The sequence below is a fragment of the Diceros bicornis genome, chromosome X, assembly GCF_020826845.1.
Source record: "Diceros bicornis minor isolate mBicDic1 chromosome X, mDicBic1.mat.cur, whole genome shotgun sequence".
NCBI classification, from domain to species: Eukaryota; Metazoa; Chordata; class Mammalia; order Perissodactyla; family Rhinocerotidae; genus Diceros; species Diceros bicornis.
This window is the reverse complement of record NC_080781.1, coordinates 71,757,400-71,774,954: the sequence shown is the minus strand read 5'-3', so window position 1 is coordinate 71,774,954 and position 17,555 is coordinate 71,757,400. Positions and strand designations below refer to the sequence as shown.

Below are 17,555 nucleotides of genomic sequence, written 5' to 3'. Positions count from 1 at the left end.
CCAGAAGTACAAACTCCACAGATACCTCTGCACATGGAAAACACAAAAATGAAGATGACACTAGTAAGGACTAGGGAATAAGAGCAACGTCAGTTATTGCTCTAGTTTAAGGTGCAGTGTGTGATGGCAAGAACTTTACTATCATATGCTGTACACCATCAATACACAGAGTACAACAGATGTGCTTTGGAGGGTTCCAGTTAATACTTCTTTGGACGCTTAAGATGGTAGTGTGATTTAGAGAAACTAGTCTCAATAGAATATTCTCATTAAAACGTACTCATACAGAAAAAAAATTATGTGCTTAGTTGATTTGTTGGGAGACGTTTTTGGCTTCTTTGAATTTCCTATATAAGCAATTATAGTTACCTTTACTTTGAATTGCTGGAGAGATTTGTAGCTGTATTTGAGATGCAGATTTGGAATTCAAATGTTTCTTGCAGAGTTGTCTTTAGAAGAAATTGCTGTATAAGTGGCAGAATCATATTCTGGTCACCATCTTAGCACATTCATCATAGTACTTGTTGGATATTCTTGTTAGTCGGTCATCACTTCCTCTTCTCAGACTCATCCAGGTTCATAATTCTACAGGGTATACTTGCCTCCTCAGCAAATTGATTTCCTGGGTCACTTCTAAATATATATACATTTTTCTTTTCTATGTATGCTTCATTTTTGTTTAATACCAATTCTTGGCATTTATTGGGAATTGATTTATTCTCAAGTTCCTTCATAAATAAACTATCAAATAAGATACCAATGATGTCGCTTGATTAAAGCTTCAACCCAAAAAGGGTGCTGAAAGGGAAACTGAGTAAGAGGACATCAGGATGGTATACCTTTTAGCTGCCTTGCAAGGTTTACAGACGTGGAGAATTAAGCATTTCACAGTCCAAGTAAATAGAAGATCTCCTTAAAGCTTAAAAATCAAGGGGCAACATTACAGTGGGGGAAGGAACGTATTCTCCTTATTTATAACGAATGTTGGCTTTTGTGTAAGTAGCTATTTTTATCTATAAATGCCATTATTCTCATCTACTCCATTTAGTAGAATCTTTTAATTATAAATTTCAATGTCAAATGTGAGGAAAGAAGCCACTTGTTCTGTGTTAACTGCAACATAAACAAAACATAGAAGAGACCCCTTCCTTCCCAGGCTGCGTGGACAATATTTTTGTGTAGGATTCTTCTCAATGTGATAGAGGTAATTATAAATTTTAGTCGCTGGAAGAAAAATATTAAAATTCTGAGAAGATAATTCTTCTAACTTGAAAGTCAAGAAGTATAATTGATGTGTTGATGAAAAACAGTACAGAAGCTGTCACAGGCTACAGTGTTCCTTTACACAAGACTTTCCTTTTGCACCAGCACAGAAACATGGCAACTATACTAAAGTATAAGAAGCACTTTTTGTGGACTTTGAGTTTGGGTTAGAAGATTATCAACCAGGATTTTCTGATCATGATCTAACTAATTTGTTAGGACTGACTGTACCAATGACCTGACGACAATCTAATTTAGAGTATTTCTTTGTTGTTTATGATCTTCTGGCCTCAATATTAACAAAATGCCATCATGCTTTGGAATAAGTAAAGGCATTAGAATACTAATACATTAGAGTTAATCTAAAAATTAGTGAAATGACCAAAAACAAAACTGCATTTCAAGAACAATCAAGGTGAATCATGTGTCATAAAATAACCTGGGATTTTGTGTTCTTTAAGAGTAAACTAGGAACAGAATATGTTGAGCCATCAACAAAACTAAACATGGGGGTAAAAAGAATATCTTGTTTAACAAACATTAATAAAAATACAAATCCTTATGCTTTCATTGAATAAGAACATAACTCTAAAGTCACAAAGACGTTTTAGTTTCACTTGGTAATATATTATGGAGCAACTGAACGAACTGGACATTCTCAAAAGCATTCCTGTGGCTAGACTTGAGGTTCTCCCTTGTATTACTCAGGACTGGAAATTGTGTAAAGTTTGATCAGATAAGACATGTTCAAATATTGATTCATAACTCTATTAAAAAAATTCCCCAGATAGTCTGCAACGAGATAAGAATTTTTACACAATTTAGAGAAGGTGTATTGAAAATTCAAATATTTTGCAAGATTTCTCTGTCGCCCCAAATGACAAAAAAAGAAAAAGGATTTATAAATTAGGGTGTGGCACAGATTCCTCTTAACCTTGAAGATATGACCACATCATTGTGAAGAAATGATGAAATCTATTCTTATATTGAAGAAAATGTTGCATCCTCCTATTATCATAGCTTACTAGTCTACAAAAAAAAAAGAAAGAAAACCTTAAATGGAGTCCAGAAATAAGAATCTATTCCAGGAAGTGAGTGTCCTCTATTATTTTGTGTGAGGAACCCTAGCTATGCTCCTATTGCTAAGCTACATATGCAGGGAAATAGTGGACCTAGAAAATGGCCTGGCTCTTTAAAGATTTAAACCAAACTACTGGAATTATGCCCAGAAGCAGATGGCTGGCCAGCTCTCCCTGTAGCTGCTTCTCAGCTGACAAAAGCAACTGCACAACTCATGAGAAATATGCTTTAGGATGAGTAGCCTATAACCATGTACCCGTGGCCAGCAAATTTTTAAAAGGGTTTCAAATGTTTTCAGTTCTGAACAAAATCCTAGGCAGGAATCTCTGTTTGCAATATGGGCAGAGGATTCCTGCTTCATTCCCCTAGAGAATATGCTGATTATTTTCCCTGCTTTCAAGCCAGCTCCCTTCTTGAATTTCCCATTTCTTTTAGTGGCAGCAAGACAATATAGTAGTTAAGAATATAAACACTGGAATCAGACCACCTGGGTTAGAATTTGACCTTGGGCACGTCATCTAACCTCTTGGAAATTCAGTTTCTTCACCAATGAAATGAAGAACATAATAATACATCACAGGGTTGTGATAAAGATTAAATGACATAATCAATTTAATAGGCTTAGCACAGAAATCTAGCATTTGATGTGTTCAACAAATGTTTAGTATTGTTATTATCAAGGGCACCACCATTTTGCCAATCTTGGATTCCCAGTCATTCAAAACAGAATTATTTTTTCTAATTTTTCTCTTTCATATGATTTATTCCAGCACCAGACCTTGTAAAGTATGGTTCCTAAACATCTCTGGAAATTATCCCTTTATTTTCAATATGGTAATCATCAGTGTATTCTACCACTCCTCACCTGGAATACGGGAGTGCCCTCTAACTAGTTTCCCAATATATCTTGCTGTGAGATTAATTTTTCTAAATAGAATGCTGGATGTAAAGCCATTGAAGGTGAGCTAGGAATTTAAACACTCCTAGTAGCACTGGCTGTGGGTGGAACTACTCTGCTGGTTTGTAGAATTGCTATATCTTACTCCACAGTGAAGACCAGTGTTACCACTACAAGAACTAGAGAACTTATGACAAATATATCATTGCCATGGGTGCAGTGGTGATATGTTCTATAAGGGCAAAGTTGTGTCTGCTTTGCTCACCACTGCATTCTCACGGCTGATCACAACATAAGGCGGTAGACCTTCAGTAAATATTTGATAAACAAATATGTTAATAAATGAAATGGTATCACAGATGCCACTAGTAGCCTTATTTTTGTGTGAGTGATTTTTTGGTAATTTCAGATCATTCGAAGAGAGTTGACATGGTTGCTTGGCATCCAATTGTATGCCATGTTCCATTCAGCCTAAGTTGTGATAATTTAGTCATCATCTGGCATGTGAGATGTGAGAACAGGGAAATCATTTATCAACCTGAATGGTGTGCACTCAGACATGACTAACAATGTGAGCAGGAATCAGCATGGCAGCAAGATCCCCACAGTTTCTAAAGACAAGTAAGTGAGAGAAATTGATTCTAAAAAATAAGAAGTTGTTGCTGGGAAGGAGAGAGTTCAAGAAAGAGCTTAGCCAATGAGAACCGTTTTTTAGTAGATAGAAATACGTTCACTGTTGGTTTCTGCCCAGTGAGCAAGTGGCAGATTATATTTTGAAATTCAAAAAACATGCAGGAACTACTTGCCCTTCCTGAAATAGACACTAACAACGGGTGTTGTTGCTATTCTACAATTCTAACACAAGTATTACTTATTTTTATTGAGAGAATAACAGCAGTATCTGCTAACCTAAGACTGTGCCTGAATCACATATGTCCAATAGCAGCAAAGGCCTTCAGAGAAGTATAGATGACATTCCTAAAAAGGGGCATGGCATTAACAAACAGGAGATGGTCAAATTTTTCAAAACCAAACAGAGAAGTTAGGTACTGATTTATGTAACTATTCTCAGAAGGTCTGACCTTTTCCAAGGTGACCTGTATTCAGATACAACGGGGTCTTAAGCAGCTCTAGAAGCTAAAGAACAGTTGAAGGATATAAAACATAGATCATCCTTATAACCTTGAAACATGGGTGTGTTACAGAATAAAATAAGAATATTAGCATAACCACCTATTTCACTCTTCTATCCTGTTCATAATTTAAAAGGTGGTTCCTCCTGTGTTATCCTAAATGATCCTCACAGCAACAGGATGAAAATATTGCACCATTCTACTGAGGAGAAAACTGAGGCCCAAGGAGGTGAGGTGACTTGCTCAACATGACATAACCAGAAATGAATCATATACTCCCTTGGTTATTATTAGAGTTTGGGTCTATTCATCTGTAAAATGGAAATAATCCCCACTCCTTCTGTCTGACCACATTTTGGGGAAGATACACTAAGATAATACATTATTATCCTATCTAGCACCTTGCACTTGGTAGGTAAATGGTTAGGAGTAATCATTTGTTCAGCCATCTGTGTGGCATGGATCACAAGGCCAGACTAGCACAGACCCTAGGCTGAGTTGTCACAAAGGTGATGGCAAAGAGAAGGTAACTATAAAGAGAAACATCCTAGGAAGTTGAGATTTCCTTAGCCTACACTAAAGGTTGCCTGATAAATTTTAAATTATAATGGCCAGATTTGAGCAAAGAATAAGCAAAAGAACATAAGACGCCAATATTTCTAAGCAAACTCAAACATCTGGCTCTGTGTAAGGCACAGGCTCCACACTGTTCATTTCCCTTCATCTACCTTCCAATCTGCGGGCCTATCTGCTAAAATGAAGGCTGTCTTCACAAAGCTCCCACAGTCGAGAGAGGCAACAGGCTTCAGAGTCAAGGAAACCTCAGTAGGTAAACTCCAACTTGTAATTTCTTGGACAGAGGGGTGGTGACTCTTAACATATTCAAGTCCCTTTAATAAGTATATGAATAGATGGGGGATTCTCTAGCACAAGCTGAATTTTTTTTTTTTTTTTTTTTTGGTAAGTGTTATTGCCTTCACACAACAGACTCCTCTGCTGTCTTTGGCAGCAGGACTACTTATAAACATTTTACCACTACCACCTCCAGTCACCAACCTCCAGAGCATGAATTTCACATGGTGAGGTTCTCTATCAATCAGTGTCACAATCAGAGAGAACCCATTGTAAACAAATAGCATGATTACACTGGCTGCACATGTAAATGTTTCAAAAATAATTTCTAACTCAGCCCCTTTGAGATTATTGTTCTTTTTCCCACTAGAGCTGGGTTAGCATGTGGCTAAATTTTGTATACCCCTCCCACACTTCCACCTTCCTAAACACATAGGTACACACACACCCCTGCTTTTCTCCCTGAAAATTTCACAGCTGGAGGCTGAGGAGAAATAAGCTCTAGGCTGAGAACTTACTGTGGTTTCCCTGACCTGGGAGAGTGAAAAGATCTGGATTATATCAGGGATTCACTATGAATTTTCCACCCTCCTGTGTCTCATCATGTCCTACCTGCAAAATGGGAAGTTGAGGAGGCAGGAGTCTTATATTTCTGATTTAGCATTGCTCTAGGTTGGAAAATTAAAATTACAAAGCAAACAAATGCCAAGAAAGAAAAAAATTGTTGAGAGAATAAAACAAGTAACTAGAAACGGGCTTCTGAGTATTCTTTAAAGGGAAAGTATTATTACAAAGGTACATAACAGTCATGGAACTGTGTTTTTCGGACTTGGGTTGGTGCCAAGTTACAGTTCCTGGCCCTGCAGGGGGCCAGGCCCAAGTTTGGGAAAACAGAATCAGGGTCAGGGGCTATTGTGGCCTGGACACAGGCAGAAAGACACAACACAGCAGGCTTCCTTCCTGTCTTGTTCTTATCTTAGGGCACAGAGAGTGGGTGGGAGCACGACTGGAGTGCAGGTGAGGCACGTTGAGCCCCGGACGGCTAGGGCTCCACCTCCCCTCCTCTTCCCCTACTAGCAACCCACACCCCCTCCCAGCGCTTGGACCCTCTCCCGCTCCTCCCTCTGCCCCTCCCTGGGCCCGCCCACGGTCTCCCACCCGGCTTAGGACTGCGTCATAAGTATCTCCAGACCTGTGCTTGCAGAAGCCTAAGGCAGGCAGCGGGAGAAAGTAGGTGCTGCTAGGGCTAGCGCGACCTTCTCCTTTTCCAACCTGCAGCCCAGGACGCTGATTCGAGCCGCGCCTTACCGCGCAGCCCGAAGATTCACCATGGTGAAAATTGCCTTCAACACACCCACAGCGGTGCAAAAAGAGGAGGCACGGCAAGACGTGGAGGCCCTCGTAAGCCGCACAGTCCGAGCTCAAATCCTGACTGGCAAGGTAGCAGTCCCCACTTCACCCCTGACTGCCTGCTAGGGTCGGGAAGGTGGGGAGGGGGTGGCTTGGGGGAAGAAAGGGGGAAAGGTGGCAGAGGACAAAATGAAAACTGCTCTGCAGCTCCTGTGTTCCCGGGCTGTCCCCTCTGCGCTGTCCGTCGCGTTTGCCGGATAGCCCCGGTTCTGTCTAGTCGCGCCACCTTTCGCTTGCCGGTGCCCCACGCCCCTTAGCATTTCCGCGCGACTGGCCACGTTCCGTCGGTTCCAGCCCACGCTGCACATAGCGGAGGGATGTTGGAAGGAGTTTGAGGAGAAGCTCTGGGACCCAATGTCACCTTCTAACTGGGGAACATGTGGGGGGCTGGAGATCAACGAGAGAGGCATGACCCCCAGTTCCCAGCTCCAGGGGTGCACACAGCCTCCGCAGGGGTGGAGCGGACACGCAGGATGAGCAAGGGCAAGAGATTTGTCTTCTTTTGTTTCCTTTTGACGTGTATGAAGTTCTATGAATCTAAGTCTTTCTAGGATCATTGAGTGTTTGTGGAGGTAGGTGGGGGACAAAGGGCAGCTTAGACTTGCAGAGGTATGGGTTGGGGCAAGTGTGTGTCTGTGCCCGCCCGCCCATGTATATTTTCAGTTTTTTCCTGGTCACAGGCGTCGTTAAGCATTCGGTAAAGGTGCTGTCAAAATTGAGGTTGCTCTTAATTAGAATTTGGGATGTTCAGTGTGCCCTGTTACTGCAAGAGCCTTGTATGTTTTCGGAGTGACATTTCCTAAAGAAAACACTCTTCTTCCTTAAAAAATGTTTGAGGTTTTTTTTTTTTTCTTTTTTTAGTACTTCCTTTTTGAGCGATATCCCTCTACCCCACCTCCCCCATAGAGAGATCTGAAGCAACTCCAACCTCATAATTTAAACTTCTTGCGTTGCCAGGAAGTGAGGGAATTTCCCCCCCAAAATGTTAGCCATTATTTATTTAGTCCAGTTTCTATTTCCTTTAAACATTTAATGTGTTTTTAATGTTTGTAAACTACTCCTTATTTTCCTCAGTAAAATCTCAGTGTTAAAAGGCACAATCGCATTTTCTCGTTCTACAAAATCTATGCAGTGTTGGAGCTTGCAAATCTGTCCTAACTTGTCTTGTTCTGTCTATAAAGTTTTAACTTTTGAGTTCAGAGTGGAGGTTTGAAAAGTGCTTTGAGTGAAATGAGAATCCACGTAGTCTAACTGATTATGTACTCAATTTGAAATGCTAATGTAGTTATGCAGAATTTTTATCATGGAAATTTTCAATATTTAACCCAGCAGTCAAACTAGCGTTTGTGTATTATACATGTCAGAACTCAAAAGTATTGTTGAGGTTTTGATTAGATGACAGAAAGTCAAATAAGTAATTGTCCTACTTACTTTGTAGGTGAAACATGGCCAGATTTTTTGGGAGGTCTAATTAGATGCCAGTAGTTAAATATAGCCACACAGTAATCCCTTTTTTTTTCCCTCACCACCAAAACTTCATGACTTGTAGTTGGACTCAGTTAATATGCAAGCAATACTTTTGCCAGGCCTGTGGTGTGATGAGGAATAAAGAAAAATGAGCACTATGATTATATTTCTTCATTAGGTGTTGGAGAAGCTCCCACAGGATCTTGACCTGGCCACTATAGGGCACTGATTTAATAATACTTGACGCATTATATCGTAATATATTGATCAGCTCATCAGAGATTGAGCACAACAGAATAGTATGTCAGAGGTGGTGTGAAATGACTTTAAAATACAGTTCAGAGAGAAATTAGCTGTGGTAAGTGACAGTCTCCACTACTCTGAAGTCCAGAAATTTAAATGAAAAAAAATCCTTATTCCTATATGGTGGGAAATTTTATGAAATTGAGACTCTAATACTTAGACCTTGCTTAATAATAAACTTGCTGAATTATCAGGAGAAATGCAATTGCAGTGTAAATTGTTCTTCTCTTATCTCAGTGACAAGAAAAAAAGAAATTTATTCCTTTGAGAATTTCAAATTAAGTCATTTTGTGACTTATAGGCAAGTCACCTTTCTGGACCTCAATTTAATCATCTAAAATATCATTTTTAAACCTCTACCTCTAGATTACGGTGATTCCCAATCAGATAGTTGTCTTCGTAGTGTTAATCTTAAGTTTTTTTAAATAAAAATAATTCAAAATTTCTGAAAATTATTGGGACGAGGAAAAGCCTTCAAGGTTTATAGCGTATTAACAGAATGTTTGAACTTAAATAAATTTAGCTTAAAAAATGTGAATACCAAATTTCTTTGAATTTTAAAGAAAAATCTTTTTTGACAAACCGTTTATCAAATGATTGCCTCTCCTTAGAATTTGTGCATTTGTTTGCACGAAATTAATTGCCGGTTAATTAGGTCCCATAAGCATTATAGTAGTTGGCCATGGAAAAGAGCTAATGACCTGAAAGACTAAAACAATTCTATTTACATACCAGTCTGAATGATTTACCCTTTGATTACCAGAGATTAGACTTGCTGACTTCATTTATTCTACCCTTGAGTAATAATGCTCCTAGGGCATATTGTGACATAGAAGAATGGGATTGGAGGGCCTCTTGGTCCACTGCCCTGGCTGGGAAGAGTACAGAGTTAATCAGTTACGTGTTTGCTTTGGAACTTTCTTGTTACAATTCCTAAACAAATTATGGATTTAACAGAATTTTACAGCCACTGTTGCACACACAGCTTTCGTGCCTAGCTCTCACAAATTCTGTGCTTTAAAATCTAGTGTTCTGATCGGAACTTGGAAAACCTTATTTCATTCGTGAAATACACAGCTATAGAACATTGCTGACATTAGGAAGCCTAGTTTTTCATTAAAATTAAGAACATTATGAAATATATCTCACCTTCAATATTTTAATTTATAAAATAGAGGAAAATGGCATATACCTGCCTTATAGAACTCCTTCCTATAAAACTTAATTTTTAAAAAGCAGCTTTTTAAAATCAGTTAATAAATCAAAGGATATTAATTCACTTTTAAGTTGGCAAACAAGTTGATTTACAAAAAACAGTGAAGAAACATAATTGTATTCCAAAATGTTACTGATTATATCCATGTGTAAGTCCAAAAAGTAACAACTTCCATTTATTAAAGAGAATAACTTATTGCATAAGTGAATAGTTATTTTCAGCTGATTCTAGAAATGTTTATTTTGAAATAACTTCATATCGATATTTGGGTTTGGAAATGCCAGAAGCAAGGTTAATATAATTAGAGATTTTCACATCTATTAAACATCAGAAATTGTCTTGAAATGATTTTAAGCTACGAAAACTTAATAACATCTTTTAAAAATATCTTGAATTTCAAGGAAGGTAAATTGTACACAGAAGCAACTATGTGTCTAAAAGTGCAATCTGGTTTTTGTTTTTGGTTTTGCTTTTTAATAAATAGGAGCTCCGAGTTGCCACCCAGGAAAAAGAGGGCTCCTCTGGGAGATGCATGCTTACTCTCTTAGGCCTTTCATTCATCTTGGCAGGACTTATTGTTGGTGGAGCCTGCATTTACAAGTACTTCATGCCCAAGGTAATAATAATTACAATTCTTACAATTTGGATTACTAATTGCTATACATTTAGTAGCAACTTAAATAATTATGTGGTGGTCATCAGAGATATGAAGATTTAGGGAAAGTTTTCAAATTACCTCTCAGTTTATAAATTGATTTGTGTTCAGGGTGATAACTGTAATCAACAATCCTCAGCTTGACAAACAGTACAATGAATTGATATGAGTGTGAGCAATGATTCAAATGTCATGGTAGTGAGTATTAGAAGGTTTTAATTCTCTCTTTTTGTCTTTTAGAATACTATCTACCATGGAGAGATGTGCTTCTTTGATTCTGAGGACCCTGCAAATTCCCTTCGACGTGGAGAGCCCTACTTCCTGCCTGTGAGTGAGGAGGCTGACATTCGTGAGGATGACAACATTGCAATCATTGATGTGCCTGTCCCTAGTTTCTCTGACAGTGACCCTGCAGCCATCATTCATGACTTCGAAAAGGTGGGTTTCTCATTCGTATAGGTACTCCTGAGTTTTCTTTTTTCTTAGTTCATTGGTAAATGTTAAATCTGTTCAGAAATGTACATCTTTTTGCAGCAAAGCCTTGTTAATTTTTTTGCTACTGAATATACATTAGTTGATTTTGAAAGGATGCAGCTGCTTGTTCTAATGGTAGTTGGAAAATCTGCCGTGTCTGTAATCTCTATATCATACCTAACTTTTTCCCTCTCCCCAACAGGGCATGACTGCTTACCTGGACTTGCTGCTGGGAAACTGCTACCTGATGCCCCTCAATACCTCCATTGTTATGCCTCCAAAGAATCTGGTGGAGCTCTTTGGCAAACTGGCAGTATGTATTTTGGATGTGAAATTTTTATATAAGCATTTCCAAATAATTTTGCCTCCTCATTTAAAAAAATTAATGATTTGAGCCAAAACATTCCATTTCATTGAAATAATTTTCAAATAAAAAGTATGCTGTGAACCTAAAAGTGCTCTAAAAAATAAAGTCTATTAAAAAAAAGTATATCTGCTTATAGGCAAGGATTTAAAAATGTTTTTTAAAATTTTTATTTCAACTTTTTTTTTTATTTTTAGAGAGGCAAATACCTGCCTCACACTTACGTGGTTCGTGAAGACCTGGTTGCTGTGGAGGAGATTCGTGATGTTAGTAACCTTGGCATCTTTATTTACCAACTTTGCAACAACCGCAAGTCCTTCCGCCTTCGTCGACGAGACCTTTTGCTGGGTAGGCAGTTCGTTCCTTCCTTCACTCTGTGTTATTGGGATAGTGAAGGAGAGTGGAGGTGCAGTACAGGGAAAGGTGGAGGGCAAATCTAGACATGTTTTCATTTACATAAAAAATTAAAAAGTCACTTTTTGTGCATTTCCTCATAGGTTTCAATAAACGTGCCATTGATAAATGCTGGAAGATTAGACACTTCCCCAACGAATTTATTGTTGAGACCAAGATCTGTCAAGAGTGAGAGGCAACAGAAAAAGAGTATCCTTAGTAATAAGAAGTCAGAGATTTACAATATGACTTCAACATTAAAGTGTGTGAGATACTCAAGATATTTACTCATGCATTTACTCTATTGCTTATACTAAAAAAGAAAAGGGAAAAAATATACTAACCATTGCAAGCTCTTGTCAATTTTTAGTTTGATTGTCATTGCTTGTTGTTTGAAACTGAAATTAAATAATTCTTATGTTTTTCTTTTGAATTTATAGGGTTTAGATTTCTGAAAGCAGCATGAATGTGTCAGCTAACATCCTGACAATAAATTCCATCCTTTGTGATTTTTTTAAACTAACCGCTTCACTCAATCATATGGTAGATCATGTTTTAAATTTAAAATATTTAAAATTGTTTTTCACTTTTTTCTATAAACCATGTCCAATCTCTTACCATTGTTAACTTTTGTTTTGTTTTTCATTTTGTGCAACTTTCCTGAATTTAGAAATTACATCTTTGCATTTCTGTTAGGAGCTCTGTAATAGATCTGATTTATATGTGAAAAAACTTCATAAAAAAATCACTCTAATGCAGTTATTCTTTCTCACTGATATCGGTATTGTGAAATCCACACAGCTGTACAAGTGCTGAATGCTGTAAGGAATTTAGGTTGTATGAATTCTACAACCCTATAATAAATTTTACCATATTCAACCACTGTTTCTCACTTGAGGTATACTTAATGTGAACAATTAACGTTACTTATTTAGCTTTGGTTTACCTGCAATAAACCTAAGTTATGAGCCTAGCTCTGCCCTTACTCCCACCTCCACACATTTATATTTTATAATTTCATAATTTACTTCTGTTTTGATAGTATATCAATTACTCTTTTATAAATACTCCATAATTGGCTTACATGTAAATTCAACTATTTAAGAGCTTTCAAGCCCATAGCAATTCAAACCTTTAAATGTGTTTCCTTTTTCACAAAAAAATAAAACCCATATACAGCTATAATAGGTCACTAAGAACTAACCTTGGATAAGATGTTGATGACTTTTAATAACTTCACATGCTGTGATCACTACCTAAAAGTATAAATTCCATACAAAGGGGGCCAGTACTTTAGACTCTTTCTCTTGTTTTAGGTTAAAAATTGTTCCTTATATCACTGATCAATATTGACTATTGATAAATTTTGGTAGCCAAAACTATACCCAGTCAAATACATAGCCCTAAATACTCTCCTTTAAAAAAAATGAAAGAAAATACACTAACTAAATATTTAACTTCAAGAATTTAGAAATAAAACTATAACACAAACCTGAAAAAAAGATGCAACAATTAGAAAATAAAAATGAACTGAAAAATTAAAAAATTGGTTCTTTATAAGGAATGAGAACATTTAGAAGGAATTTGATAAAATTAGACACCTATTCCTTGTTTAAAAGTATATATAAAAATTAGAAAAAGGAAAATACATTTTTTACAAATTTATCTTAAATAGTAAGCATCATGACTAATGGTGAAACACAAAAAAAGGATGGTGGCTATTGCAGCTATTCCATGTTGTTTTAGACATTCTGGTCAATGCAATAATATGTGAAACAAATAACAAGTACCAGTTTTTAGAGGGGGATGAAATTATGTTTATTACTATGTGGGATTTTTTATATAAAACACTAGTGCATTAATTGAAAACTTTAAAAATCAGTGAGCAGATTCAGTATAATATAAACAAAAGCCAATGGCTTTTTTTATATCACCAACAACCAATTAAAAAGGTAATACAAGCAGGTAAAAAATATTCTACTCTTAATAGTAACAGACAGAAAATAGCATTGAAGAAGAAATTTATGGAGTTATTATGAAGAAAACCACAAAACTTAAGAGATACAAAACAATAGGGAAGAAAGAACGTTACAAATAGATAAATTGCTCCCCAATTAAATTTATCGGCTTAAGGCCATCCCAATCAAAATCCCAAAAGAATTGTTTTAGGAACTTGACAAAATTATTTGAAGGTTCATCTGGAAGCATAAATATGTCAGAATAGCTAAAAAGAAAAATGAGTAATTGGAGGCAGGGTTTTCTCAGTAACAACTGTGAAACCACAGCCAAATTGACAATAATTTTAAAGGTGACATTCACACAAGATAGAAAACATGATTCCAAGAAAGAGCTCCTAGTGTGTAAAAGAACAGGATCCTAAAGGAAGTTCCATGCAGTGAGATGCATTGTTTATTAAATTGTGTTGGTGAAAGTGGCTGAATGAAAAAGTAAAAGTCCTAGTTGCTACAGTACGAAATAACATAAGGCTAGCAGCCCCCAAGTGCAACCTCTTCTAAGTTATCACTACCAATAAATATTTTGAAAAATAGAAAATCCTCATAAACACTAAAAGTAAAACTGAATGAAAACTTGATGCTGGAACCTGTGAGGAATTGATATGTGATGGAGACTAGCTCTCCTATCGTTTGTCCACTCACTCAGAACCCAGGATCTGTATTAACCAGAAAAGTGAGCAGTCATCTATCTAAGAGATGTTCTGTGAAGCATAGTTTTAGGTTTCGTACCTTGTGCTACTTTTCCTTTCTATCCTTTCACCCACCCCCACCTGATTATTAATTGAATAGATTGATTGATTCATTCATTCATTCATTCACTCATTTGCCAGGCATTGTTCTAGGCATTGGGGATGTGTACAGTTCTGAGCAAAACAGACATTGACACTACCCCTGTTGAGCATCTGGCCTCCTAGGGGCAGAAAGACTTTTTTTTTTCCCAAATAATTACACTATTTTGTTATAAAGAAAAAATGTAGAATGCTTATGAGAGTTTGTAACGGGGATGCCAATCCTGGACTATTAATGAAGTCTTAACTGAGAATGTCAAATCTGAGCTGAGAGCTGAAAGATGAGTAGTATAAATGAAGTAAATAAAGGAGAACATTTCAGTGAAAAGAAAGTGGGAGCTAAGTTCCTGAGGCAGGAAGGAGTGTGGTTGTTGGAAAAAGTGAAAGAAACAGAGGCACATTGAGTAAAGAGAATTGTATGAAAAGAAGTTGGGAAATAGACAAGAGTCCAGATTATGTAGGACCTTGTAGGTTATGTTAAAAATTTTGTCATTCTTAAAGTAGTAGGAAACCGTTGAAGGATTTTAATTAGAATCATGGAAGAGAACAGATTGATGTTTTTAAAAAATCACATTGGCTGCAGTGAGAAAAAGGAAGTAAGTAAGACCAGTTAGGAGGATATTTCAGAGGTTCAAGCAAAAGATGGTAGTAGATTGGACTAGGAAATTGAAAATGATGAACCCTAGCCTGTACAGTGATTCTGTGCCTGTTAGTTCATGAGGAGCCTCAAATAGCTATGAATCAGCCTCAGCTTCCAATTTAATGAAACCACGCCTCTGTTCTCTAGTGGAAGCATTCTACTCTTGAGTAGTAGGACTTCCAACCCCAACAAACCCAATATTGCGGTAACAGAAAACAAAAATTCCTTCAATACATTGTTAGATATAATAGCGAGAGGGGAAACTCCCACCTCCACGCATTGGTTCCTGGCTGTGGGGGAGAGGTCATCATTTATTGACTGCTGCTTTAGGTTGCTGTCTCTCAACTGGCACAATCACTGAATCTTCAGGATACCATTCTTCATATCCAATTTTAATGATTTAATGCATCAGATAATACTATTTCTTGGATGAGTAGTTTGGGTTTCATAGTAATTTGGTGTCCCATAGTAAGGTGTTCAATCTCTTAATAGGCCTGTTAAAAAGACAGGAGTAATATTTCAAATTGAGAATAGTTGTCAGAAGAAAAGGGCACAGCCTTACTCCAGAATCTTAGGAGGTGGCGTGATTATCTTAGAGTATCTTTGTCTGCCACAGAAACTTCCAGTACCATTGTGTCTGCTGGGTCATAAGGCCCAAGTGGCAGAGCAACTTAAACTGGAGCCTAGATATACTTTAGAGTGTTTTCTTGCTCTAGAACATACTCAAGACAGACAACCTTATGTATTATCTGATAAATAAGTTTAACCAGCAAGCCCAAGTATGGTGTATGTTGCCTCCAAAATCCTAACAGTTCTACCAATCATTGTATCTCTTACTTCATGGTGGACAGTTCACGGCACAAGAATTGTTTTCCACTTTAGAGAGGATATCCTGACAGCCCCCAGGCCACTAGATCCCTAGAAAACTCCAAAGATGTGACAGACCTCTGAACATGCATGTCTCTTGCTACAGCACCCATAATGCTTGTTACTTCCTGCTCATCAGGTTAACTTAGCATAATGTCATCAATGCTGTGGACAAGCATGATGATTTGCAGAGGATATCAATACAATAAGGGTTACTCCCAACCACATTTTAACAGGGTGCAGAAGAGATTCCATAGACCTAATATAAGAAAGTGAGGACCACATGAAAGCAAACTGCTTCTGATTTTCTTTACTGACAGAAATGGAGGCGGAGAAAGGGATTCGCCACAGAAATGACTGCATATTAACTGCCAGTATCTGTGTTGATTTGCTTCAATAGACACCACATCCAGAGCTGAAGCTGAATTAGCCTCATGCTCTGATTAAGTTTGCAATAATCCCCTGCCATTCTCTAAGACACATTCAGCTTTTACCTCCAGTCAAATAAAATTAAATGGCAATATGGCAGCAAATACCATTTTGGGGTCTTTGAGATCTTTGATGATAGTACTAAACGCTACAATTCCTTCCCCTTTTGGTTTTCAGTCTTGGCAAGGTATAAGGAGAATTGGGGTATGGAGAATTCTAGTGACTCTCATTTGTCCTTTCCTACTATAATAGCTGTCACTCCATGAATCAGGGAACCAATGTGGGGATTCTTCCAGTTCTCCAAGAACTTCCAGAAAATCTGGGTATTTTCTTTGTATCCAGTCATCCTGGTAAATGGACTTGGATCCTTCTGGACAAGGACTGGGTGAATACTAAAAGTATAAAACTGTGTTTCCATTTCAGGCTTGTTCATAAAGGCACCCAGCCTCCCTCAAGCAAAGGTTTCCAATTCTGTGAATAGTCACGGATATGGAAACTAGGTACATGGCTGCATACCCCACAATAATCATTCAAGTTAGATTGCTGCCCAACAGACCTCAAAGTTTGTCTGCCTAAATGCATCAAGCAGCACCTTAATAGGTTGCCTATTTTATGCCTAAAGATGCCATGACTAATTAGGCATTACCAGAGAATCTTGAGAGATGGGATACTTTTGACTAGTGCTTCAGCTCCGTGGTTTATCTAATACATCAATTGCTTTCACCTTTTCTGTGATGGTTAAGAGATGTTAAGTATGCCAGGGAGGTTCTGGCATTTCAACCTCATTGACTATCAACTATTCTTGAGTTCAAGTTCCAAATTAGCCAACCTAGGAGATAATTAACACCATTCTTCAGTGCTCAAGTCGACATATTACACCACCAAATCTAGATGAATACATGCATCCCAATGAATTTGGCCTGATTAAGTCTTGTATTTCGTCCTCCTTGGTCTAACTGTTAGAATCAATTTTCTTGTATGCTCCCATATTTCTGATGATACATATTGTCAAGGTCTACAACTCTTTTGATCTCAAGGAAGCATGTAAATTTTTCCTAATGGGGAACATAAGGCCTATATATCACACCAAAAGAGTTATATCTCAACATAACCCAGATGGAAGGGTATAATAGGAAGCTTGAATATGTTTAAATATTGACAGGAAGAGACTATTAGAGAGGCATAGGTTGAAGATGCAAGAGAGATGGGGACATTAGTGGAGCTAGGTCCTTGAGAAAGTGGTAAAGAAGGGAATCCAAAGTGCGATTAAAGAGATTATCCTTAAATAGGAAAAAAGAGTTATGTCTT

The 17,555-nt window shown here is 37.4% G+C and overlaps 1 protein-coding gene across 3 annotated transcripts; it reads left to right on the top strand.

Moving 5' to 3' along the window:
• The first annotated feature begins 6,416 nt into the window (after positions 1-6,416).
• On the top strand, positions 6,417-12,387 carry ITM2A (integral membrane protein 2A). 3 transcript variants are annotated; one of them, XM_058535238.1, is made up of 6 exons: positions 6,417-6,669; positions 10,107-10,238; positions 10,518-10,715; positions 10,954-11,064; positions 11,313-11,463; positions 11,613-12,387. In XM_058535238.1, the coding sequence occupies exons 1-6, from the start codon at positions 6,556-6,558 to the stop codon at positions 11,699-11,701; spliced, it is 795 nt and encodes a 264-aa protein (XP_058391221.1). In that variant the 5' UTR covers positions 6,417-6,555; the 3' UTR covers positions 11,702-12,387. The 3 variants fall into 3 exon arrangements, with proteins under 3 accessions (XP_058391221.1, XP_058391223.1, XP_058391222.1); XM_058535239.1 differs by having other exon boundaries at positions 6,418-6,666; XM_058535240.1 differs by lacking the exon at positions 10,107-10,238 and having other exon boundaries at positions 6,417-6,666.
• The last annotated feature ends 5,168 nt before the right edge of the window (positions 12,388-17,555 follow it).

Bases quoted from the DNA above. Each gene is read 5' to 3' on its own strand.
- ITM2A (XM_058535238.1), top strand. From the start codon at position 6,556: ATGGTGAAAATTGCCTTCAACACACCCACAGCGGTGCAAAAAGAGGAG. The intron at 6,670-10,106 runs GCAGTCCCCACT...TTTAATAAATAG, and splicing joins AAATCCTGACTGGCAAGGTA to GAGCTCCGAGTTGCCACCCA. The intron at 10,239-10,517 runs GTAATAATAATT...TTTGTCTTTTAG, and splicing joins ACAAGTACTTCATGCCCAAG to AATACTATCTACCATGGAGA.